The 26,667-nt window shown below is 42.2% G+C and overlaps 1 protein-coding gene and 7 non-coding genes across 8 annotated transcripts; 1 reads left to right on the top strand and 7 right to left on the bottom strand.

The window, feature by feature from the left end:
- The first annotated feature begins 700 nt into the window (after positions 1 to 700).
- On the top strand, positions 701 to 26,308 carry ikbkb (inhibitor of nuclear factor kappa B kinase subunit beta). The gene is made up of 22 exons (XM_086111477.1): positions 701 to 834; positions 2,276 to 2,413; positions 4,890 to 4,984; positions 8,776 to 8,896; positions 9,908 to 9,977; positions 12,315 to 12,403; positions 13,783 to 13,872; positions 13,943 to 14,067; positions 14,578 to 14,685; positions 15,388 to 15,517; positions 15,865 to 16,059; positions 16,149 to 16,263; positions 16,981 to 17,104; positions 17,169 to 17,320; positions 17,888 to 17,949; positions 18,039 to 18,139; positions 18,220 to 18,269; positions 18,361 to 18,460; positions 22,255 to 22,402; positions 22,492 to 22,589; positions 24,816 to 24,909; positions 25,482 to 26,308. Exons 2-22 carry the CDS (start codon positions 2,309 to 2,311, stop codon positions 25,539 to 25,541), a joined length of 2,232 nt encoding a protein of 743 aa, XP_085967603.1. The 5' UTR covers positions 701 to 834; positions 2,276 to 2,308; the 3' UTR covers positions 25,542 to 26,308.
- On the bottom strand, positions 16,779 to 16,860 carry trnas-cga (transfer RNA serine (anticodon CGA)). The gene has a single exon. It is a non-coding gene; the product is annotated as a tRNA-Ser (tRNA).
- Positions 19,124 to 19,205, bottom strand: trnas-cga (transfer RNA serine (anticodon CGA)). Its single transcript has one exon. It is a non-coding gene; the product is annotated as a tRNA-Ser (tRNA).
- trnas-aga (transfer RNA serine (anticodon AGA)) lies at positions 19,492 to 19,574 on the bottom strand. The gene has a single exon. It is a non-coding gene; the product is annotated as a tRNA-Ser (tRNA).
- Positions 19,837 to 19,918, bottom strand: trnas-aga (transfer RNA serine (anticodon AGA)). Its single transcript has one exon. It is a non-coding gene; the product is annotated as a tRNA-Ser (tRNA).
- trnas-aga (transfer RNA serine (anticodon AGA)) lies at positions 20,201 to 20,282 on the bottom strand. The gene has a single exon. It is a non-coding gene; the product is annotated as a tRNA-Ser (tRNA).
- trnas-aga (transfer RNA serine (anticodon AGA)) lies at positions 21,673 to 21,754 on the bottom strand. Its single transcript has one exon. It is a non-coding gene; the product is annotated as a tRNA-Ser (tRNA).
- Positions 22,017 to 22,098, bottom strand: trnas-aga (transfer RNA serine (anticodon AGA)). Its single transcript has one exon. It is a non-coding gene; the product is annotated as a tRNA-Ser (tRNA).
- Positions 26,309 to 26,667: the final 359 nt, after the last annotated feature.

The following is a 26,667-nucleotide window of genomic DNA, read 5'->3' as shown; positions in this document are numbered from 1 at the left end:
GTCGTAGATCTATGATTCAATTGTAAGATGGGACCTCAGTTCACAATATTGTATGAGGGATCATTAAAAAAAAAGGTCATATGATTTATAAGGACTAATTAATGCCTGAAAATGTGAAACTTGACCGAGGACTGTGACTTAACCCTGATTTACGTAATTATGTAGTCATTGTCCACATGACATCATTTGGGATCAAGACTCTTATAAAAGACAATTCGAGTCGACAAATTTCAAGTCTGCTTTTCTAAATAAGCCTGAAGACCAGATCAGACTGGCATCCACAGTACAGTATTTTCATTGATATTTACGATGATGGCAGCATTTTGTTTTGTTTTTTGCCTCAGACTGAGATTAAGCAACTTCGAAAACAGCATGCAACATGCTAATTTGTTGTAGCTTGCTGTTTTAGATAGATAGATGGGTGGCCCTGGACAGCACTAGTCTGATAGAGAAATACGTTTTGCCAGGTAGCAAATCTGCTCAACTGTCTAATGGCAAAAGAAAAGTCCTTCAAAACAAGACCTCAAGGCAGATGTACTACCCACATGTGCACTATATGCGGCCCTCGGGTCTATGGATAATATGTACTACTGTACTATTTCTTCTTTTTGGCATGATTGAAAAAAAGTGTATTTGAAACGCGTCATCATTCAGCGATGACATTCGTTCAGAGAGCAGTTCACGTGACTGCCCCCGTGTGGGCGGAGCCTGCAGGTTTACAGGAAATCGCCGAATCAGGAAGTTAAACTTTTAGTGGAGATTTTTTTAGTAATCTAAGTCTCACAAAAATTGTGGACATTTACTGAGTTGGGACGCACAACTATCAGATAACAGGTAGGTGTCGTGTGCCATCGTCCATAACTTTGACTCGTGTGCTCGTTAGGGAAGTTTAGTGATAGATTCTATTGTAACACAGTTATAACACAGGCGCGTCGCTTTTCTGCGCAAATTACATGTTGATACGTTCTCTTTATCAGTGCATAAACTAATAGAAGGTGCATGCAAAGTTCATTCACGTGCACTTTGTGTCATTTCTGTCGCTGTAACTTATTCACTGTCCAGCTACACACTCCCCGGCCAATTCATCACACCCCTACACTATAATAACATCAAGATCTCTAAAAAACACTTTTCAAAAGTTACTTATGCTGACATTTGAATACAATTGTCTGTGTAACAATATATTTATCGGCGTGGCTGTAATCGTTTGGTTCACAGAATTAGCCCATTAAAAGGACAATGTAATATCCACAGGTCTACGAACACATGGGTACCGCTGTAAACTAAAGCGCTGATGATAAACAAACATTAAATGAATACTTTCTTCGGCATCATGCTTCTCATTTATATGTATTGTATGTTGTGGGATAAAAAAAACGACATAGATATTTACTGATTCGTAAATTATTAATTCCTATTATGATGTCTGGTTTAATGTGTAGCCACTGTGAGGAGCTGGTTTGCAGAGTTGTTGTCATTGCAAATTAGATATGATTAGGATTTGTCAGCAAGTTTGACAGTGGGATTGTAATTGATATTACTCTTCTCAATCCAGTGGATATACAATGTCTATCCCCGATCAAATGCGAGGATTTTGTGATGTGGAAAAAAAGAACCAGATCATTTCAAAACCTTTTTCAACCAGTAATGTCACCTATAACCTCTACCACTCAAATGAAATATCTTTAAGTCTATTCAAGAAGAAGGTTGAAAATAAACAACCCAGATAATGTAATTGCACAAGTGTGCACACCCTCTTATAAGTGAGATTGTGGCTGTGTTCAGAATGAACGGTTCACTTTGAAATTAGTTTTAAATGGGTGTCACTAGTACATACCTATCCCCATTTATAGGGCCTCATATTGACAGCAAATGAAGTTGTTAATTTTATATATACAGTATATATCTCACACATGTGTGTGTGTGGGGGGGGGGGGGTGTATTGACTGAACGGTATGTAGTTAAACACTTCCAAAGAATGATGCTGCCATGAACATGCTTGACTGTTGATATGGTGTTCTTAGGGTGTTGAGCAATGTTGTTTTGCATCACACATTTCTTTTGGAGTTCTAGCCAAAAAGTTTAACCTTGGTTTTATTGGACGATAACATAATGTCCAGAACACATGGGAAAATGTGTGCAATGAGATTTCTTCGCAACTGTGGATGTTCTCGTGTTATTGTTGCCAAAGCAATCTCAAACGATTAATTCGAAAAGTATGCATTTTTCAGCAGCCTCAATACAAATGCGTGTTTTTTTTTTTTTTTTTTTGTAGGTGTGGCTGATTGCAGGAGCCCTGGTAAAGGCCATGAACCGTGTCCCCCTTCATCAGCCACAGAGCTGTGGGCCCTGGGACCTGAAGGAGTGTTTGGGCACGGGGGGCTTTGGGAATGTCACCAGATGGCAAAATAAGGTTTGCATTGCTACAGCATCTCCAGTCACACGTCTTTGGTACTTTAAGATACACCGGCGCGACCGCAACATTAGGAGCTTTTCAAAGAAAGCAAGATAAATTGAGCAACCAGGGTAGGCTTTTGTGCTGAAAAGCTGCATGTTTTTTTTTAAATGGACAGATGGGTGAGGTCGTACATTAGGGAATAATAAAAAAAAGTTCAAGCGTTATTTTTGAGGGAAATTTATGGCATGTAAAGAAAAAATACTTTTTTTGAACAACAGCTAAATTGAAATGAAGCACATTTTTTCAATCACCATTGCAAGACAAAACAGCATTATCAAATAATACTTGGTATCGGCGCTTACTCAAATGAAACAACTTGTACTCTCGCTGAAAAAAGTGGGTTTGGTGCATCCCGCCTGAACGTCGCAATTATTCCTCAAATGTCATCTAGTTTGACTTATTGACACTGTCAATATTAGGAACAGCTCTTAGTATGAAACAATGCAGTTCCAGTCTTTCCCACAAACCTATTCATCCATCCATTTTCTAATCCATTTATCCTCACAAGGGTTGCGTGGGGGTGTTGCTGGAGCCTATCCCTAGCTGTCTTTGGGAAGTATATGGGGTACACCCTGAACTGGTTGCCAGCCAATCGCAGCCACTCCACACTACAGCCACAATAAGAAACTATTGCTACGTTGATAACTACTGTGTCCAAAAACTCCACAATACAATCTTTACTATAGCCGATTTTGGATGGAGCCCTTTTTTGGGCTGTCATTGTTACATTATACAGATGTGCTTGATGTTGTAGTCAGCAAAAATACGTGAAACACTTTCAGCATATTTTTATGCTATAATTGGAGAGCCAAGTTTATTTTTAGAGCATAATTTGTACACAAGGCAAGTCTAAGTGTGTAGTGGGTAGTTAGTTAGTGTATTTGATGTCAAAAGCGTCATCTGCATTCAGGCGACACTTTCCTGGCATTGTCCTGTCGCTCCAGGTTTCCTGCTTACGAGGAAGCTTTGACCTTTTTCTCACAAGCAAAGTCAATTAAAAAAATTAAAAAAAAACAAGAAAGGTTTTTATGTGTATTTAGCTGTTAAGGAAAGTCCTTTGTTTTTAATTAATAGTTAGACTTAGACACCCAAGAAGCGTTCTTATTTCAATCCAATGTGACCAAAAACAGTATAGTGACATCACTCCTAGTCATAGGATGAGAGCATTTTGGGAAATCGTGTATGGAAGTATGAGCACACACTCTTAATGGACCTTCCTCTTCCGTTCTGTATAACTTCGTTTGTGTTAGTCACTCGCAGGAGTGTATACGGTTTGTTGATCACATTCCACGATAAGAGTGTTTCTAACTTTAAACAGTTTGTACGATTTGTACCATAAATATTTTAAAAACAGACCAAGGAATAACCCGCTCCAAAATAGGAAAGAAATTTGGCACTGCGGTGCCACTTGTTGCATTGGAAATGTCTAACCAATAATAATGTTTTGAAATGACAACTTTCAATGACACATCATTTCAAAATATGGTCAGATACCTTAAGTTACTCCAAGCTTTGACAATTTTACGAATAATACTTGTCTTGTTTTTAATGAACAACCTACTTCGCTAGTCCAGTATAATATTGCTCATAGGGGTGGTACTGTACTTGGAGAGCACTTTTCGCCCTCTGCACTTCACCAAGTGGCATAGACAACAAATGGATGGATCAAAATGTTAATTTCGAAAAGGTTAACTTTTAAAACATTCAACAATGAAACCCCTTTTTTTTCAAGATGAAAACTATCGACACCCCCCCACCCCCCAAAAAAACAAAAAACAAAAACTGGGTTTTACAGATTTCAGCAAGTTATAATTGTTGTTGAAGAGCTCCAAATGTGTTTTGGGCTGATGTAACTAGTGACTTAATTTTTTTTAGAACATCATTTGTAACATGTCCACAGCCTATAAATAAATCTCTCAGTTCGATATCACGTAATCATGATGAAGGAGGTAGAACTGGTCACTTACAGTTTTGCCACCGCACTTCAGGATGTTAAAAAAAAAAAAAAGGCCTGGCAGAAGCAGAACATTGAGTACCTGAAGAGCGCACCGGTGAGTGATGATTAAACTTCCTTCTTCCCGTATGGATGACAATGCTGCGTGTTATTATGAGGAGGCAGTTCACGTTACGGGCGGCCTTGACCATGATGACGCCATGAGAAACAGGGAATGAGATCTGTACTCTTGTTGCTCATCACTTCCTTAACTGATGATATGCTATATGCTATGTCATTGGTTCTCTGCAGGCCATCACATTAATCGGATGTCTTACCGCATATGAATAATAAATCACATCGTCATCATTCCTACTTTCGTCTTCTATTATTAATAATACATTATTCAAATCAATTTCATCGCTTAGCCTTTAATTTTCCAACCGTCTTGTGCAGTTTCCCTTTGATGGTCGTTTCATATTTCCAATGTGTTGGCAGGATACAGAAGAGCAGATTGCAATCAAACAGTGCCGCCAGGAGCTGAGTGAGCGAAACAAAGAGAGATGGTGTCTGGAGATCCAGATCATGAAAAGGTCAGTTACTCAGCAAAAAACAACAAAAAAAAAAAAACCATCAAAACTATCTTTGCGTTTCTTTTTTTTAATTCACACTCAGTTGTGCTTCATAAGAACTAACAATTGGATAGAATGTAAAGAATGAAATTCTTTTTTTGCAGAGCATAAAGTATATATATATGCCTGTGGGTGTTATATTATGTGTTGCGGTACCGTTCAAACATATCAAATAATGATCTCTTGCTTAAAGTGTCATACAGTACTATAAAATCAGTGCATCCCAAAATACTGTCCGGAAGCTCCAATTTAGCGATTCACCTCTATTTACCACAACAAATAATCACAAGAAATTGCGTTCATGCAATTCGCTAGCCCATTTATTAGTTGTCAGCATGAATCTAGAGAACAGTTTTTTTAAAACCCCAATGTGTAATCCTCTTTGTTTTAAGTTTAGTTTGACAGTAAACTTAAAATGGGAGGGACCGTGATTACACAGCTTCAAGCTTCGTTTTTGAAGAACTGCTCACTTGACCATACAGCATCCAACACAGAGCTGATGTGACTTGCCAAAAAGTGCAAACTTTGTCTTGTCGGTCCAAAGGACGTTCTTACAGAATTTTTTTTTCTTCTTTTATTGGAAGAGTACCAACAATTTTATCCACGTGTAGCATTTCGTGTTAATTTCTCTTCCCTATTTGAAAAAGATGTTCGTTTTAGCAGGTCTCGTTTAGCTGTACAAACTTGTTTTAATCCTGGCGAGGAAATCAGGGATTTTCCTCTTTCTTTTGATCAACCAATGCCTCTGTTTTTTTGCCTTCAGCTGTGTTTGAGCAAAAAAAAAAAAAAAAAACAAGAAAGCAAATAAAACACTTGAGTTTGTTGTTGTGACTCACCGCAACACATTCCATGACATGTGTTTGACATTTGCGAGTTCCACCCCCATTTCTGTTTTCTCAACACAAAACCACTAGCCTAAAATAGTCGGAATGGCGCGGGGCATTTAACAATAAGAGGTTTGGGTTTGAGGTGAGTGGTTATTTGTGGACTTGAAGTGGTTATTTCTGACACAATAAAGTGCCACCTACTCATTGTGCCCCACTTTGGTGTCATCACGTCCCCCCGCGTCCGTGTTGTGGGTGTGTCTTTTTATTTTCTTTTACAAGACTAAAGACATCATACGTGATTGTGTGTGCGTGTGTGTGTGTAGTTGTGTGTCACTAAGTTCAAATGTGGGCATGAAAACATTTCAACAAGTGTGTTGTTCTCAGACAACCACAAAGCTCTGGACTCGTACACCCACGTTGTGACAAAGAATGTCAGGGCAAGCCATTATATAATCACGCCACAAATGCCTACATGCACATATTGTGTAAAAACATGACCTTAATGGTGTTTTGGGATGAGATATTCTCGAGTTCTGACATACACTATGTTTATAAGGATTGTACGTGCCTGCTCCTGGAGAGCGTCTTCCTCCACTTCAATGTGTTTTTAATTCGAATGTATTTTCCACAGGAGGTCATCTGGTTTCTCTCGCAAAAGCATACGGTCTTTATCTTTTCAACACTCAAGTTTGTGAAAAGGGTTCAGTCATTTGACAAATGAACATGTCTGCCTTCGTCTTATTATTGCAGCATCTCCCCGCTAATGCCGCTGTGATTAAATATTCCACACTTTATGGCTGGAGCATATCCACTGAAGTTTGTTATCTCGACTTTTCTGCTTCTGCTTTGTTAAAAGAGCGCCAGGCCGAGTGCCGTTGTTAAAAATGCCAAAATAGTTTATCCATTACTGACCATCCATTGAGCAGCACAGCACTTAAAGCGATGGACCTCCTGCTGTTGATTGATTAGTCAGCAAAAACTGATTGCGTCTTTGTGACAGGAATTCAGTGGAAACCTCCTTGAAACTACAGCAGCAGTTTCTGCACAGTGGGAATTTGCAGTGGTCAAACAATCACGGACCTCTTCGTGTGCAGCGGTGTGATTCCTCGCACGCCTTCCACTTTGAGAGTGTGTGCTATATTGTGTATCGAGGAGCTCAAACGGACAGCCAGGCATATTCCACAATGCGAGCTTTTATTCACGAACGGCAGGCAGCAACCCTTCTGGGCCGCTCGCCAACGCTCGGGCATGATTGGCGACAATATCCCGTCGTCAATAAAGTCTGGCCTTCAAAATGCAAGCAGCTCTCACTGTTCCTCAAGTTGAAAACACAGGATTAGCGACTAATCGACACCACGTTTGTAAGCCTTCATGCGCTCTGTAACCTGATAACATGATAAACTGTCCACTGTAGTAATCGCTGTCCCTGAAAGGGTTAAAATCACAAAGTCAATTGATCGACTAGTTTGTACAACCCCTACTATGCAATAAACGATGCTTGGGGCAGCTATGATTTTTTTCTTCTTCACTGTGAGTCAGTGATCTCTTTGTAGGGACACCTCACTCATCAGTCATATGAGTTTTTGGGTTCGGTATTGTTTGAGACAGAGGGCAGCCCCACCCGAAACTGCTGCTGCTGAAGGTTTCTTCCCGTTAAAAGGGCGTTTTCCTCACCATTGTTGCTAAGTGATTACTCACAAGGGATCTATTGCAGGGGTCCCCAACCTTTTTTGCCTCACGGACCGGTTTAATGTCAGACATATTTTCCTGACAATGTCCCTGAAATACATAAATAAATACAACAAAATATGATATGACTGCAGGGCGGCCCGGTAGTCCAATGGTTAGCACGTCGGCTTCACAGTGCAGAGGTACCGGGTTCGATTCCAGCTCCGGCCTCCCTGTGTGGAGTTTGCATGTTCTCCCCGGGCCTGCGTGGGTTTTCTCCGGGTGCTCCGGTTTCCTCCCACATTCCAAAAACATGCATGTCAGGCTGATTGGACGCTCTAAATTGTCCCTAGGTGTGAGTGTGGGCGTGGATGGTTGTTCGTCTCTGTGTGCCCTGCGATTGGCTGGCAACTGATTCAGGGTGTCCCCCGCCTACTGCCCGGAGATGGCTGGGATAGGCTCCAGCACCCCCCGCGACCCTAGTGAGGATCAAGCGGTTCGGAAAATAGATGGATGGATGATATGACTGCGATGAAAACTGTGGTATTTTTGAAACATAATAATAATAAACACGAATCACGACACCAGGAACGTCCTATCTGGCTGCAACACTCTCTGGTCGCTATGGTAATGTTTACACGTGCCTTCAAAATAAGACCACAAATACAAAGTGCATGAACCGACACATAGGCAGATTGGGCTTGGTGCATGGGAATCTCCCATTAATTATAAATTAATTATTATTTTAGCCTTCTTTTTCTTGAAAGTTGTAGATGTTTGTTTTTTTTTACTCATTTTGCTAGCTCCTGGGTTTCATTTTAGCGGTAACCTATCACGTGACTGAGAAGCGCACCTTCACCTGCAACAAGAGTGACGTATAGACAAATGTAACAGAGGATCCGGTAATTTTTCAAAATAAAACATCTTTCAGATTCAGAAATGAATAAAACGGATGCAAGTTATGTATTCTTTCTGTGGGGCCCGGTACCAAATGGCCCACGGACCGGTACCGGTCCGCGGCTCGGGGGTTGGGGACCTCTGATCTATTGCATGTCTCTAATATCATAATAAAGAAGCCTGGGGCAAAACATGCCCCATATGAAATGTTTCTTGTGATTATTTGTTGTGGTAAATAGAGGTGAATCGCTAAATTGGAGCTTCCGGACAGTATTTTGGGATGCACTGATTTTATAGTACTGTACAACTCTTGTTCTTGTTCTTTTAGCAAACCATTTAAAAGAAAAACTTTATGACCAGGTTGGATCATGTCAACGTGGTGGCAGCGAGGGAGGTACCCGAAGGGATGCAAAAACTTGTGGCTACCAACGACGTGCCGCTGCTGGCCATGGAATACTGTCAAGGAGGGGATCTGAGAAAGGTAAAAAGAAATACGACTGCTGCAATACGCAAAAATGGGTCAATCTCACTTCAAAAGTACCTTTGGTGTCCTCATTCGACAGTGATTGCGAAAATGTTGTCAAATAATGAAACTGAGGTCTCATCGTAAGGTGTCAAATGGATGCTGTCGAGCTCACCATGTCCACTCTGTCATCGTGAAATATCAGTTTATAAGAAAACGTAAAAAAAGTGAAACGACACAGTCGGCTTGCTCACTGACTCATGTTGCTAAGTGAAGGGTCACCATGCGCTAAATGAATGATAACATAACGTCAAAAATATCCACCCAGTCTGGAAGCTCACATATGTGTCAGCTTGCTGTTTTTTGTTTTTTTTAAGTGGCGGAGCTGGACCAATACGCATTTTTAACAGCATAACATCCCCTGAATACAACGATTATGAAGTCAAATAGAAAAGCTCAAAGGCACCTTTTAGTGATATTCTAAGGATGAAGAGATACGCAGCATCGTTTCTTCACCTGTGCCACTTTTTCCCCCCCTCAAAGAGTCGTTTGAGTTTTTGAGGCTGTTGGGTGCAGCGAAGAGTGTGCATGTTTTGTTTTTGGGTTTTTTAAGCTGAAATCAGTGAGTTATGCACCCTTAGGTCATGCAAAATATTAACACCAGACAAAACAAAATACAAACTGTCACGAACCACAAAGCCAGTGAAAGCAAAAAGCAAGTTGTAGGCAGATGTCGGGTCAGTCTCATCCTTTTTGTCAGGTTTCCACCGTTGAGTGATTGCCCTTTTTTTGTTCGAAACGTCAAATAAATCCTTTGCTGAGTTACCAGTTTGTTCCCTCTTTACACAAAACCAAAAACAACAGCATCGTTGGGTTTGTGTGTTACAATCTGAGCCCGTGCATGAACGCAAAGCACTTAATGGATGGAATATTCTCTAATGGCGACGAAATGAGGACATGCTCTAAATCACAAGGGCAGATTCATATGACGTGGTCATTACTCTTGTTTTGTCTCTCTTCCCTCCGCAGTATCTGAACCTCTTTGAGAACTGCTGTGGAATGCGTGAGGGCTCCGTTTTGATTCTGTTGTGCGACATTTGTGAGTATCACCGCCAGCATTGTGACTTTGGTGAAAGTAGCTATTATTTGATTAATTTCATGTCCGAGTGAGCTGGCACGATGATTGACTTCCTGTCCTTTGACAACCGGGGTAATTTCGCCTGTATCATGATGTCACCGCTGCCGCGAAACCGCAGCGCTTAGTCACCATGGCGACAGCTCACACACACGCAGAAGCGTCAGCATCGGACCACGGCGCTTGCTTTCGTAACGTACGAGCACTCAGTGGCGCTGCTCTCCCAATGTATACACTTTTTACATGAGGCACACACACTGTAACATGCACACACATATTAAAGTATGCGTACATCCTATGATTGGTTAAACAGTCATCATCCAGGACCCACAAAAACTCACTCTTTGACGCAAACGCTTCGTGGAATTTTTTTCCCGCTAAACACTTTTTGGTGCCAGATGGATGGTTGTTTTAGCTCACCACTGGCCACGCCTCCATTCCGAGTCGTCACACGCAAAACATCCTGACAGGAAGTTTCTTCCACTTGGGATATACTGACACTCACAAAAAGGCAGGCTATGCTCATGTGTACTCATAAGGGGTTCAGCAAATTAACCCTTTCAGTGATAGCCGTTACTACAGTGGACAGCTTATCGTGTTATCAGTTTACAGGGTGCATGAAAGGGTCAATTTTTATTTCCACTACATTAACATTTAAAAGGAAACTAAAGGCTAAATATTTATCATCTGTGTGCCCCAAGAGTATTCTGATTGACATTGTGTTTGGGGAGTGAAGAAGAAGAATTAAGCGGATCTGTTTTCATTAATGTCAGGGTGCTGCCATTTGCCCTCTGCTGAGATTGACAACAAAGTGCCCTATGGCTCGCATTGCGAACATCATGGCTCACCTTGTCACGTTGCGGTGGTGGTGGTGGTGGAGGACCCCAAAAATCAGTCAAGAGGGAGGAGCAGGGTGAACTTGACAAATTGTATTCACAAAATCCTGAGGAAACTAAATCCAAACCAAACAAAGTCATGAAAACAAAAAGAATCCAAAGTAACAAACAAAAACCATGGCTGAAGCCGAAAACTAACAGTAACAGAAACAATGACAGACAAACAATGACCCGACATCAAGTGGTCATGCTGTCCTTTTAAACAGGCACTAATGACACAATAACTAACAGGTGTGCAGCTGCAAGGTGGAGCCCTACGGTGCCACCTGTTGGCCACAAACAGAACCACAATACACCTGTTTTTATGGGTTTGGGCAGATATTAGGGGTGTTCACACGGCAAGATTTGGTCCGGTGCTACGCCGGGGCTGCCCCAGTAGAGCGTTCACACGTGCAAATTAGCTCACAAATCAGCTTACACCGGACGAAATTTGATCCACCTCGGGGAGGTGGTTTAAAAATTTGCTCCAGAGCAAATGCTTGTTAGCGAAGCAGCACCGATGTAAATTTGCACGTGTGAACGCAACTGGGTTAAATTTGCTCCAGAGCAAATGCTTGTGAAGAGTTTACGTACGGCGAGAATGCGTTGCTTTCGCGCTCTGTCGGACTTCCGTCATGTGTTTGTTTAATAACGACACAAGACTTGGCTGGTAACATCTTTCCTTTTGTAGGAGACTGGACTGTCTCGGAGTTGTTTGTGTAGTTTGTTCCTTTGTTGTGTGTCCACAACCCCCCCCCCCCATATAATTTATTTTGTTATTTCCTCTCTTGATTTTCTGTTTGGCGCATTACGTATTTGCTTTTCTGAGTGTCATTGAAGTCATCGTTGATTTACGTTTTCGGGGGCGGTCACTCCTGAGCAGAAGGCACGGAGACCGAGAAGGAGAAGGACGTGCCTGTCCAGTAGTCGCTTGAGTTGTGTATACGTTTTAAAAAGAACCAACACAACAGCTCATTTGTTTTCTGTCGTTTTGCTCCGCTGCAGAAACTGCCGTGTGAACGCAAGTGGGGCTGCACCGACGCTGTGCCGGTGCAGACACGCTCAGCGGCTTTGTACGTGTGAACGCTCCACACAATTTGCTGCGGTGCAAAATATATCGCAACAAAATACATCGGCGCAGCGCCGGAGCAAATGTGTGCCGTGTGAACACCCCTAGAGTCATTAAAATGAGGAAAGTAAAAAAAAAAGTTGTTTTTGCTTACATGGTGACATGGCAAACAGAGTTTTGGAAACTCTGAACTCTGTAGCCAATTTTTCTGAAACCCAAAACAGACCTTAGATTGATCAAAATATGAGTCCAGTTCATAGAAACTTAATTCTCTGGAGATTCCTGTGCTGAAAGTTGTATTTGGCGGTGAATCTTGCCTAATTGGTCCCATTTTGCTTTTCTTTTTCTTCCTCTTAGCCTCCGCTCTGACCTACCTCCACAAGAAGCGGATCATCCACCGAGATCTGAAACCTGAAAACATTGTACTGCAGCAGGGAGAGAAGCGAGTGAGTTCAAACATCCCCCTCGCCCATGTCACATACGCCCAAACCAGAAGGATGAGGTCAGATTTTCGCCTTTTGCCATCTTTGGCCTTTTGTTTTGCCAATTTTTCCACTACAAGCCTTAGTTTGACTTTATGACGGAAAACCAAATCCTGTAATTTATCTTTAGGCTTTTAAGGTCGAGATCTCTTTTTTATAAGCTCACGATCCATCTTCCATCCGGTGGAGCGTTATCTAACACAGTTCCAACATCAAGGGACATTCTCGAGTACTTACTAAGTTAAGTAATAATCATTCCTATAAGATTTTTTCTTTTAAATCATCTTTTGTTCATGTCACTTTTTCACTCACATTGTGCTTTACCTCCATTCACCATTCTAATTGAAATCGCATTAGTGTTAGGACTTTTAGCACCTCCTGTTGCTTTAGAACACAGGTGTCAAAGTCAAGGCCCAGGGGCCAGATCTGGCCCGCCACACCATTTTATGTGGCCTGCGAAATCAAATCAAACATGGCAACTTCCATAAGGCTTGCTAAAATATGTACCAACATTTCAAATTCTCATATGTAATAAATAAGAGATACTGTAAACATTTTCTCGTTGCCAAACATCCTATTACAGTAACTTAAACAATAGTTCAATAAACCGTTATTCTTGACTTGTGATTTCTATCATAATGGCCCTCAAACGGAAATGGTAACTAAAATGTGGCCCATGACGAAAATGGGTTTGACACCCCTGCTTTAGAATGTTCTTGGCAGCTTATAAATCCGTTTTATATGACAAGATTTTCCAAAAAAAAGAAGAATGAAGGAAATGTTTCCCAAAAATCTTATGTCCAATAAACAAGTGCTTGTCTTAACTTTACATGTCTAGATTTTTTTTTTTTTTGCATGTTTCACAATCCACCTCTGCAACAAATGAATGGTATTCACAATCTTTCCAACTGAAATGGAATTTCTGTCTACTGCTATAGATTGTAGTCAAGTTCCAGGACCAACCGTGGCACAAAGGTGGAGGCAATACATTTTGAATTTTGATTGTCATCCAGTTCAATAATCCAAATCCCCTTGTTCTCATTCACGAGAAGGCAACCCGGATAGGACAAACAATTCCATGATTACCATTTGAATGATCAAACATGAGGAATCCACAAAAGCCAGGCCAGGATATTAAAAGGGAAATGAGGACAATTGGACACAGGTGAAGCTCATGGGCCAGAGACAGGAAGTAGAATAGACATGACAGGAAGAGACAACCAAAACAAAACTATTGAAAAAATGTAAAGCAACCAAACCCACACAGTATTCTCATACACGTGGTTGTAATTATTGATATTAGTTTAAAACTGAAACCATTGTTTTATTCTTCTCTGTTTAAGTTGATCCACAAGATCATTGACCTCGGCTATGCGAAGGAGTTGGACCAGAGCAGCCTTTGCACCTCCTTTGTGGGAACGCTGCAGTACTTGGTCAGTCAGACACAGTGTATGGCATTATGGTTTTGTACTACTGACCTCCTCCATGATTTTTATCTTTCAGGCTCCCGAGCTGATTGAGAGGAAGAAGTACACGGTCGCGGTGGACTACTGGAGCTTTGGGACGTTGGTGTTTGAGTGCATTACAGGATTTCGGCCTTTTTTGCCAACCTGGCAACCTGTTCCCTGGTAGTCTTAACTTTCCTTTTTGACTGATGAGCTTCTGTTATTAATTAATTTATTGGGGGTTTTTTCACCTTGCAGTCACTTAATGCTCAACATGTCATGACGAGACAATTCATCCAGAGTTTGCTCAACCTTTGCACCAGTTACGTGACTGAACATACTAGAAACACAAAAATAAACCAAAGTCTCCAACATGAAGAATTGCAGGATATGTGTGTTGTGCCAACATCAATGCCTCTTGTCCTTCACTGTTATGCTGAATGAAATATAGTAAACCTGAGGGCATGTTTGGATTGCAAAAAGGAAAAATACCCACCCATTGTTTCACAATCTGTGCTTTATTCCACCTTAAATTACTAACATACCCTCACATAAATAATGTTTTGAAATGTTGTACTTTGAAAAAGAACGTTACAGTATTTTCTTCCTCATGGCTGTAAAGAACAAAGAAAGCCATTCAGTCCCTCGTGATTCCCAACATCTAAGAAAGTGATTTTCTTCTGGCTTTTCTAGGCACAATAAACTGCGACTGAAACAAGACAGTGACATTGTCGTTTACGAGGACCTTTCCGGGGTAGTCCGCTTCTCCAAACAGCTTCCTCAACCCAACAACCTTAACTGGTGAGCTACGTCACTATACAAATGCCACTCGGACATACTAGAGCAGTGGAAACCAACATGAGGTCCCCGGGCATCAAGTAGCTCCAAGGAAAAGAGAAAATAATGATTAGAATTCATTTAGTGATTAGAATTCGTTCAGTGAATTGACTTCTAGTCAAATTCAGTCCACCAAACCACAACCAAAATCACGTGATTCTGCTTGCTCTGCAAAATACACTGCCTTCTAAAATTGAGTTCTTTTTCTCACCAAATTTCAAGAGGCACGGAAGTAATGGCCAGTGAAGCCTAGCGGAACCCCCAAATTCACAAGCTAGACTCAAGTAGACTCTTGCCCTGGCATGAAAATGAAGATGCACCCGTTTTTAACCGAAGCGTACTTTCTGTTACCAAATTATAAGGTGCGTCGGGGGCGAGGCTGCCTCATGCGCCAGCACGCCCTGACAAGGGCAAAACGGCCTCAAACATGCGAGACTGAACTTGTGCTATCATGAAAATGAAATTGCACCAGTTTTTACGCCGCGCGCACGGGCGCCAGTCTACCAAAATAGGGCCCATACACAATTTTAAACAACCTACTATAACCGTAGTTTAAAGGTCCGTATTGTAGCGTGTCGACAAAACAAAGCATTCATGGAGCCGAACATCTGTGACCCCTGTACTAGTCGTGCCTGTTTCACTTTTCTTGTGGCGTGTATGTGACAGTCTTTTAGCGGAGAAGCTGGAGAGGTGGCTGCGGCTGATGCTCAAGTGGTCTCCGCAAGAAAGGGGGAAAGAGCCGGACGCCACGCCCAGTACCTGCTTTTCCCAGCTGGAACTTATTCTGCAGCTCAAAGTGAGACTCAATCACATGAATTATCTATCACTTCCATCAATATTGTTATGTTTTTATTGGTGTGGGTATGAGTTCTCTCCCGACAGCTTTTGATAGATCAACTAGAGCCGGAATCGAACCACCTCTGCACTGAAAGGCCGACGTGCTAACCACTGGACCACCGGGCCGCCCGCATAATGTTATAGTGGCTACCAATAATATTGAACATACATTTTAGTGGCGAATAAAAATTCCATATCTGGTTCTTCTTGGAGAGCCCAGTAATTTTTGGGTTAGCGCTTGGTATCGAATATTTTGAGACCCTCTCATTCATTGTTTCGTTTCCATTTGTGGTCTACGCCTCTCAGATGGTTCAGGTTTTGAACATGACCACGGCCAAGATCCTGAGGTATGCGGTCGCAGATGAGGAGACGGTGGCCGAGCTGCAGAAGAGAATCGAAGAGGACACAAGCATCCCCGCAGCCAAGCAGGAGTTGCTGCTTGAGGCCGGTTTAGCCTTGGAGCCTCACGGGTTGGCCACGCAGTGCGCCATCGATTACACCGTAACGAGAACATCTCATAAAACAGCATGCTCTCACGGTATAATTGTCAATGACACTGTGTGATGATGCATCATGTCTCATATGTGCAGGAAATAGATGGCCGGCGGACAGACTTCCCTCTCATTTTCCTGTTTGATCGCTCATCGTGTAGTTACGAACCACCATTGACTCCACGCTCTCTCCCTGAAAACATCTGTTTTGTCCGTGAGTCCTCACAATCTTTCTTCTCATCATTTTAGAATGGAATAATGTTTTGTTCTTACTGTTTGCCATAGAATAGTGGTTCTCAAACATTTTAAACCTAGTACCGCCTGAAAGTGTCATCATAATGACCAACATTAAAATACAATACGTTTTCATCAAGAACAAGGCGGACAGTTTAAAATATGGGGGAAAAAATACTGTACTAATTCCAATTACAATATGCAACACATCAAAGTTCAATACAGATAATAGCACAATAAATGTTTAAAAATAAAAAAATCTTAAAACATGAATTCAAATGTACTTAAAAGTTAAGTATGACTTAAAATCATGTAAACAATGCAAATGCAAACATTGTGCACATCATACTATCCATCCATTCATCCATTTTCTGATCCGCATATCCTCACAAGGGTTGCAGGGGGTGCTGGAGCCTATCCCAGCTGTCTTCGGGCAGTAGAAGGGGGACACCTTGAACTGGTTGCCAGCCAATCACAGGGCACACAAAAGATAGACGTTATTGGCAGGATTCGAACCTGCGCGGGTATAACCCAATGGATTTCGAGTCCATCGCCTTAACCACTCGGCCACAACAACATACGTCATACTACCATGACTTATATTACCTTACCACTTTTTTGTGTAATATCAGCTAAATCAGCTTTTACCATCGGTATGGAAAAATAATCATGTCCTTTTTTTTTTTTTCCTGACCAGAAAAGGACCCAAAACACGTTTTGCCTTACAGCCCTCTGAGGCGAACTTGTGGCCAGGCGTGGCACACCATCCGCTCCCTGAAGGAGGACTGGCAGCGACTGCAGCAGGGACAGAAAGCAGCCATGTAGGAAATAACACGTACGCAAATGTGTCAACTCTGTTTAACACTCTCGATATTTTTCTTCCAGAATGAGCTTGCTGAGACACAATTCATCCCTGTCCAAGCAAAAGAACGAGATGGTGTCCATGCATCAGAGACTCATGGCCAAGCTGGACTTCTTCACTACCAGCCTTCACATAGACATGGACAAATATCAGGAGCAGACCGCCACTGGGATCGGTACTGTGTTAAATCTGTATCAGTTAAATGACTCTTGTTTTGTTTTCCTTTTGAGTTTTTGCTATTTAAAACATTGGATCACATGTCAAAAATGTCTTTTGAAGCCTCGACGCCTTGGGGCATAACATTCCTACTAGATGGAGCAACAACAGTACAATAATCCGAATTTTTCTCCAAATAGCAAATAAATACTATACAATTCACACAATCGAGTGTTTCCTTGCAAGTTAAAATAGAGGCACACCAAAGGGGGTTGATCATTTTTTTACTGGTCATTTTCCTCATGTACTATTGTCAGGTCATATTTAGAGTTTTGGCAAATATGAAAGGTGATTTTTTTGGGGGGGGCGGGGCAGACTTTGCGGCCCTGCACCCACACGCCCAAATCTCCCTTGCCCCATAAGTTAAAAAAATGAGAAGAAACACAAACTAAACAAAAATGGGGGGAAAAAGAAGATACATTGAGGCTGTCTGCCATCTCTCTTTTTTTTGGCACATTGTAGTCTCTATTGTTTTCTTCCAAGATTCATAGAAAAATTGAAATGTGGAATCAATTTCATTCTTTAGCTTCAGAGAAACTGCTGGGAGTGTGGAGGGAAATGGAGCAGACTGCCGGCAGCTGTGGTCAGGTACAAAAGGATGTTTTTGTGTCTGTCTGTGTGCATGCGCGTTCGTGTAACTACTTTCAAAGTCACCCGTGCTTTGGGGGTGTGTACAGCCCAAAGTGAGTGAACTTGAGGAGGAGATGATGCACCTGCAACAAGACATTCTGGATGTTCAGCGTCAGCCATGGAGGAGTGGAGAGGCTCTGGATACACTGTGAGTCACATTCAAACAACTGCTTGATCGGAACAATTAACTGTACTAACAACTGTTTTTTAAACCCGCTTCCCTTTTAGTGAAGGGAAAGCCATGGAAATGGTGCGCAAGCTGAGAGAGAAACCCAAAGGTTTGGATTTTTCAAAACTTTTTTTTCTCTTCGGAGCACTTTTTTCTCTCCATGAAAATAAACTTTTTCTGCTTCCTATCTGGCAACCCAGAGCAGCGTTGCTCTGGGGATGGTCAGGAAATCTTGCGTCTGGTGGTTCAGGCGATGCAGTTCTATGAGAGGAAGCTACGAGACTTCTACACACACCTCAGGTACTGATGGAACTGTCGATCCACTACCAAAACACAAGCAGTTCCTAAAACGTCGAAATGGGGGGGGGGGGGGGGGTCAGGGGGTGTGAGTTTATCACAGGGAGTTGGGCAATTTAGAGTGGAATGTTATTTTCTGCACAGCATTTGCTGTACTTCATTGCTTTGTTGACAATGTTTACTGGTTTCCTTCATTGTATTCATACTGTATGCAATGTTCCCTCAAAGCTGCGCGAGTGAGCTATTGCGCACTTCTCTCACCCTCTGAGCGCACGCACCACGCACACATTTATATTTTTACAGTCATTCCTTCATTTACACTCCACCTTAATCTAAAAATAGGACACCAGACTATTCCCACTTACATTTCAGTTTCAGTAGTGCGACCGAGGGCGCGCAACTCGTTTGTTCTGTGATAGTTTGATGTGTACATTGACACACATTCCCTCACGCTCAACACGAACAAAAGGCTGCAGGCGACGCGCGGACCGCTCCATTCAGGAAGTCCAAACGTGGACATACTGTAGTTCCTGAGCCTCTTGAATGAGGCTTTTTCGCATGTTTCAAAGGTCAGGTGACGATGAATTTTGGTGACCGTAGCTGTGTTAAAAACATGCAAACTGTAGTCTCATGTGTACCTTTGGAGGTTCTTCTCAAAAAAATAGACGTTATTGGCAGGATTCGAACCTGCGCGGGTATAACCCAATGGATTTCGAGTCCATCGCCTTAACCACTCGGCCACAACAACACATTTATGTTCTCATATGTCTCCTTTTTGTAGGAGAATACTTAATTTTGAGCGTCAAACCTGGTTCGCGTTGAGCCAGAGTCCTGAGACAATGGCAGCTATTTTGTAGCAAAAATGTTGGCGTGGCCCCGTGATAAAGATGATGGACGAGAACTCCAACTGGGTCAGCCGGCCCAGGTGGAAGTCCTGTCGACAGTGAATTCAGTTCGGAGATTTGACAGAAAACACGGTGACTCTCTCAAAGAGAAGCACAGAATTACAGAAAATTTTGCACCACTATGGTGCTCGTCGTCGGCAGGATTTGAACCTACGTGGGGAAGACCCCAATGGATTTCTAGTCCATCGCCTTAACCACTCGGCCACGACAACACGTTTGCTTTTTTGTAGGTGACATTTTTGTAGGTGAATACTGAATTTTGAAAGCTTGAGTTCTGAGACAATGACAGCTATTTTGCAGCACATATGTTGGCGTGGCCCCGTGATGAAGATGATGGACGAGAAATCCAGTTGGTTCTCCCATCCCAGGTTGAAGTCCTGTCGACAGTGAATACAGTTTGGAGATTTGGTATAAAACATAATGACTCTCTCGGAGAGAAGCACAGAATTTCAGAAAAACAAATTACTATATGCTCGTTGTCGGCAGGATTTGAACCTACGCGGGAAGATCCCAATGGATTTCTAGTCCATCGCCTTAACCACTCGGCCACGACAACACATTTGCGTCATTATAGGTGACAATTTTGTCGCAGAATACTCAATTTTGAGTTTCAAACGCAGTTGACCCCAAGCCCGAGTCCAGAGCCAATGGCAGCCATTTTGCATCACATATGTTGGCGTGGCCCCGTGATGAAGATGATGGATGAGAAATCCAGTTGGGTCTCCCTATCCAGGTTGAAGTCCTGTCGACAGTAAATACAGTTCGTTTTGGTATAAAACATGCTGACTTTCTCAAAGAGAATCATAGAATTTGCGAAAATGTCTTTCCAAGAGATGCTCGTTGTCGGCAGGATTTGAACCTGCGCGGGAAGACCCCAATGGATTTCTAGTCCATCGCCTTAACCACTCGGCCACGACAACACGCTTGCTTTCTTGTAGGTGACATTTTTCTCAGAGAATACTTAATTTTGAGGGTCAAACGCTGTTGACCCCGGGCCCCGAGTCCAGAGCCAATGGCAGCTATTTTGCAGCACATATGTTGGCGTTTCAAGAAAGCCTTCGACAGCATCCACCGGGAGTCACTGTGGCAGATCGTCCAGCTGTATGGTGTACCCCTCAAGTACATCAACATCTTCAGGTCATTGTACCACAACTCAACCTGTTGTGTCAAAACCAACAGTGGCACAACTGATGATTTTGACATTGTCACTGGTGTAAGACAGGGTTGCATTCTGTCACCCCTACTCTTCATCATCATAATTGACTTTGTGATGAGGAAGTCCATCACAGGGGAGGAAGTTGGTATCAAGTGGGGAGGGAGCAGACTAGCTGACCTGGAATTTGCAGATGATTTGGCCCTGTTAAGTCACACCCAGCCCGCACTCCAGGAGTTGACCAACAATCTGCATGAGCACGGAGTTAAGGTCGGTTTACGAATTAGCCAGGAAAAGACCAAGGCCATGGCCGTCGGACAGCACCAACACCTTCAACCACTCACTCTACACCAACATGACATAGAGTACATTGACAGCTTCACATATCTTGGGAGTAACATCTCAAATACAGGTGGTGTGGAGAAAGACGTCAACAGTAGACTTGGTAAAGCTGCGGGAGTGTTCCAACGCCTCCGCAACATCTGGTCATCGAAAGCCATCACTACGACCACCAAGCTACGCCTCTATATGTCAGTGGTTATCCCAACAGCGATTTACGCCTGTGAGACATGGATGAAGACAGCCAACATTACCAACAAGTTAGATGTCTTTCATCGGCGTTGCCTGAGATCCATCCTGAGGATCTCATGGAGAGACCACATCACCAACGAGGAGGTGATGAAGAGGGCAGGAGTGGCTGAACTGTCAGACATTGTCTCTGAAAGGAGAAGGAAAATGATCGGCCACGTACTCCGGCTGCCAAGAGAGAGACCGGCAAGTGTGGCCATGGACTGGATGCCAGAGGGTGGAAAGAGGAAGAGAGGTAGGCCAAAGAAGACGTGGAGACAGACTGCCAAAGAAGACCTCAGTGAGATGGGTGTCAGCTGGCATGGAGCAAGAAAGGTCGCCAGTGACCGGAACAAATGGAGGAGGCTCGTCGCCCAATGTTCCAAATAGGAGCGGGCGGAACTAACTAACTAACTAACTATGTTGGCGTGGCCCCACGATGAAGATGATGAATGAGAAATCCACTTGGGTTTCCCGTCCCAGGTTAAGTCCTGTCAACAGTGAATTCAGTTCGGAGTTTTGATACAAAACATGGTGACTTTCTCAAAGAGAATCATAGAATTTGCGAAAATGTCTTTCCAAGAGATGCTCGTTGTCGGCAGGATTTGAACCTGCGCGGGAAGGCCCCAATGGATTTCTAGTCCATCGCCTTAACCACTCGGCCACGACAACACATTTGACTTATTCTAGATTACATTTTTGTAGGTGAATACTGAATTTTGAAAGCTTGAGTTCTGAGACAATGACAGCTATTTTGCAGCACATATGTTGGCGTGGCCCCGTGATGAAGATGATGGACGAGAAATCCAGTTGGTTCTCCCATCCCAGGTTGAAGTCCTGTCGACAGTGAATACAGTTCGGAGATTTGGTATAAAACATAATGACTCTCTCGGAGAGAAGCACAGAATTTCAGAAAAATAAATTACTATATGCTCGTTGTCGGCAGGATTTGAACCTGCGCGGGTATAACCCAATGGATTTCTAGTCCATCGCCTTAACCACTCGGCCACGACAACACATTTATGTTCTTTTAGGTGACATATTTGTAGGAGAATTTTGTGCCTTACAATGTAAGACAATAATTTTCACGCCTGTGCTCTGTGTATCTGAAAGAGGATGCTCGTCACACCTGCTGCCCATTCTCACGCCCTTTGCTAATTTCATTCTCGCAGTAAGACGGGTGTTTGTCGTCAGCGCGTCATGGAGCTGCTGCCGAAGGTGGAAGGCGTTGTGCAGGAGATGGCTGAGAGCGAACAAGTCCTGATGGGTCTGCAGGAGAAGCGCCAAAGGGAGCTGTGGAATCTCCTCAAAGTCGCCTGTGTGAGCAAACACTCGCTCATCGAATCATTTCATACACCGGTGACCCCGTCTGAATGAACTGACTCAGTAATTACGATGACTTCCTGTAGAGTAAGGTTCGAAGCCCGGTAAGCGGGAGTCCCGATGGATCTCAGACGCCTTCTTCATTACCTCCTCTGATGACCCCCCGACACAGTTTACATCAGTTGTGAGTACACCCAAGGTGCTGGGCAATATGGCCCACAGGAGGGACTCAGTCACATCATCAAGTATTGACTGAGGCTTAAGTCTTAACCTTCAGGTTTCAAAGTACAACACAGTTACTCTAAGTCAAGTCCCCACTTAATTTCAAATAAGTTTACTCATTACTTGGGTTCAGAAAGTTGAGGTATACAATCTTAAATCCGTCAGACCACGCGCAGTGTCCCAAGTCACTCCCCACCATTTCATTTTAGGTATCATTGGGACAGATGCCAGGCCATCCGTATTTGACAGCTTAGGCCAGGGGTGTCAAACTCATTTCACATTGAGGGCCGCATACGGCCTCGGTAGATGTCAAGTGGGCCGGACCATTAAAATGATACCATACTCTGCTATAAATAACCAAAATAATATGTCTTTCCTTTGTTTTGGTCTAAAGAAGCACAAGAACATTAGGAAAATGTTGAAATTTAATGAACGTATCTTTTAGAAAACATTTCCCGAAGCACATTAGATTTCCTTGGACAAATGTGCAATTTATTTTTATCATTCACATATATGCATTGCAACTGATCCCACTGATTGTACAAAGGCACAAAACTTGAACAAGTAATTGGTATTGAAAAATATAGTCATGCACTTTAAGATTAAACGAGATTTATAAAGAAAGGAATTTTTAAAGCATTTACACACGTGCATATAAAATCTCAATTTAATCCCTGCCTACACCGAGAGCGCTATTAAATGTGTAAAGAATAAAGTATTCACACGTCCTTGATAGCGTCTGCTGTATTGGGTCTGTCTCAGTGACAGACTAAGGCTGCTGTTGTCTTCTTCTCTGATCAAAACAATGTGCCCCTAGCGGATACTCCACGAACTGCACCTTATTCAAAATATTCATTCCGTTTCTTTTATGCATTTTTTTTCACTTTTAAATGATCCTGCTGGCCTGATCGAACCTCCATGGGGGTTTGACAAACTGGCTTAGGCTTTGCACTATTTGTCAGCACAAAATAGACAATGGAGTTGTGTAATTTACTCCATCGTTGGCTGGTTTCTCGAAACCGAATCTCTTCCACACACCAGCAGGCCTGCTACTTCGCCCACTGATTAAAACCCCAAACTCTCAGAGCAGACATTCGCCCCCAAGTCGGGGAACACGCATTGTACTTGGAAACACATAGGAAGGTTAACAGCAGTTTCTGGCCTGAGAGTCCTGAGAGAGTGTCAGCTGCTACCCACCGACAGATAAGTTGTCATGGCCGAGTGGTTAAGGCGATGGACTAGAAATCCATTGGGATCTTCCCGCCCAGGTTCGAGTCCTGCCGACAACGGCCATGTTTTGGACCAGAGAGAAGGATTTACTCAGGTGAAATACCCAAACTGTATTTTGACAATGGGACTGCAAATAGCATCAAGAAAAACTTGATTCACTGGGTGACAGTTTTGAAGCTTAATCGGCATAGTTACCTTGAAAAAGTTAGATGACCTCATCCTATAGTGCTTCATGTTTTAAGATGAAATCCATTCACTTTTTTTCTTTTATGTTCGAAAATGTAGAGTTGTTTGTTGTGTGCCTGTTGGGTTCGTCCAAAGGGTGCGTTTTGCCTTTTTCATTTTTGTGCAACTTTGCCATGGACCAGACCAAGGCTGAATTTTGTGTTGTGATCAGTGACTTGGGCCTCATGTTACACACTTCTGCAGCCTAGTGGCTGTTCTTTCCCTGGAAAAGAGACATGTCGAGGTGGAGTTGACCATGAATGATTGCTCTTCCGTCTTCCCTGAAGATGAACATTCTATTATACATTTTGCCAGTTTTGTTTAGTCATAAATTAGTGCATTCAATCTTTGAATAATAACTTTAATCAGACTATTAGAAATAGTAACGCTTTAGTTCACTATTTACCGAAAATGGCTATTTTTGAGTAAAATGTTACTAATACGTTAGCGACATCACCAACTTTAAGTTATCGAATTCCAATTTATTTATTTTATTTTTTTTGCATTGTGTGTTTGAGAGATGTCATAGATGTGTCTCTTTCAGTTGCTCACCTTGCATGTTGCCACTGCAAACAGCTTTGCTGGAAACTCAAATCCTGACTGGATAATCTGGATAATGGTTACTAATACAATTATGAGACATACGCTCATCACTGGGAGTTTCTTTTCTCCCATACGTTTGTAATTCTTATTCAACAATCACAGCCAATATTTCCTTTTTTTTTTTTGCTAGGGATGAGTCTCTGGTAGAGGAGAGCAGGACCTTTGAGAGTCGACTGCAAAGTTTGCTGCATGACACCATTCAGGAGTCGGAGAGCAGCATGGAGGTAGGAGGCTAGGTCAACAAAAACTAAAAAATATATACAGTACATAAATAAAATGGTGGAGAAAAAAACATTTTCACTAACAATGTAAGAGAAACGAAAATGCTTTCCTACAAATGAAACAAAGTGAAACCACATCTTATGCTTCTGAAACAAATTCAAACTAATAATAATTAATGGGGAAAATAACCTTACTTTTCATCTTGTCAGTTAATCTAATAAATGAGCTTTCAGAGTTTATTTCAAATGTATTTATTTTGGTATTGTTGTATGTCCGTATGAAGAAGAAAGGTCAGTCATTTAAGAATTGCAGTTTAATTTACTGCACAGCACTTGGTGACCTTTTTTTAATTGCACTGAACATACTACTCCATGTATTGAAAAAATAATAATACTAAAGCAAACAAAAAAAACTAAACATAACAGAGCATTTAAAAAAAGGAAAACTGATAAAAACCAAAAAAACACTGCTCTAAAAATTTATTAAAACTAACTGAGTTAGACTCATTGACATGTTGCCTTTTCCCCAAATTAAATGAAACATGATTGATCTCACTCCATGTTTTGTGTACCAGATGCTGAGGGAATGGACGTGGCTGCAAGGGAGCAACAGTTTCTCCAGAGATCTTTCCTAGTTTAACGTCCACTTGGTGCCACCGTGTAGAAACCAGGACAAAACATATCTTTGTGCACACTTCGAAGGGGAACAGCAGATCCTCAAACGATTCCACAGCTTTGGAAGTTGTTTATGTTAGACCGCAGATCAAAGATGTACACTGTGATTATGACAATGTTTGCGGAGGGTGTCTTGCTCATTTTTTTTCGTCCTCAACAATCAGCACTTGGCTTCATTAGGGTCGCGGGTGAGCTGGACCTTATCCCAGTTGACTTTTGGTGAAATGCGGGATATTGCTTGGATTGATTGCAAGACAGTTCTTTTAACCAATAATCCTACACCAATGTAACCTCAAAGGTACAACTCACTTCAGACTCAGAGCTGTTCTCAGCCATCCAGATTATGGGAATCTGCCCTTTTTAACTGCATGTTGAGGTCCACCTGATGAAGTGTACAGTGATTGTCACAAAAGTATTGTAGCGTCATCCAGTGTCACAGTAGAATAACAATAACAAAGCAGGGGTGGGCAACGTATGGCTGATGGGCCACCTCCATTTTTTAACCTATCCGACCAAGCTTTTACGTTATTAAGAATCCTGTAATTTTGTTGTATTCATTTAGCCTGTTTTCATAAATTGTTCATGAAACTGTAAATCAATTTTAATTTGAAATGTTTTTTAATCCACGTAGCTCATTAAATAATTATTTCAAGATTTTTACTCGATAATAAACTAAGGCCCACCTCATTCTGAGCGACAAACCAACAACTGAACTAACTGGACAGTCGAGGGAAAAAAAAAAAAACAGTCTGCGACTCTCCTAATCCTGCCATGCATAATTAACTCACTTCAACGGAAACATTTAATTGTCCTGACCGCTGTAACTGTAATATGGACAAAAGTAAAAGAAGAGACTGTAGACATTTTCACGACAAAGAGACTCATATGCATATGAAATTATAAATGTAGTTAAGTATTATTGTAAACCACAATACATATGCTGGATATTCTGTATTGTTATGCTTATAGTGGCCAGCTGTGTCACGTTTGCGAGGTGGCGGTGGACCCCAAAAAGCAGGCAGGAGGAAGGAGCAGGGTGAACTTGAAGAAGTGTATTGATAAAACACAAAAAACTAAATCCAAAAC

This window comes from Hippocampus guttulatus, chromosome 5 (genome assembly GCF_054856545.1).
Source record: "Hippocampus guttulatus isolate MCC_2025c chromosome 5, RoL_Hgut_1.0, whole genome shotgun sequence".
NCBI classification, from domain to species: Eukaryota; Metazoa; Chordata; class Actinopteri; order Syngnathiformes; family Syngnathidae; genus Hippocampus; species Hippocampus guttulatus.
This window is presented reverse-complemented; position numbering and strand designations above follow the sequence as displayed.

Bases quoted from the DNA above. Each gene is read 5' to 3' on its own strand.
- ikbkb (XM_086111477.1), top strand. From the start codon at position 2,309: ATGAACCGTGTCCCCCTTCATCAGCCACAGAGCTGTGGGCCCTGGGAC. The intron at 17,105-17,168 runs GTAGGAAATAAC...TTTTTCTTCCAG, and splicing joins CAGGGACAGAAAGCAGCCAT to AATGAGCTTGCTGAGACACA. The intron at 18,270-18,360 runs GTTTGGATTTTT...CTGGCAACCCAG, and splicing joins GCTGAGAGAGAAACCCAAAG to AGCAGCGTTGCTCTGGGGAT.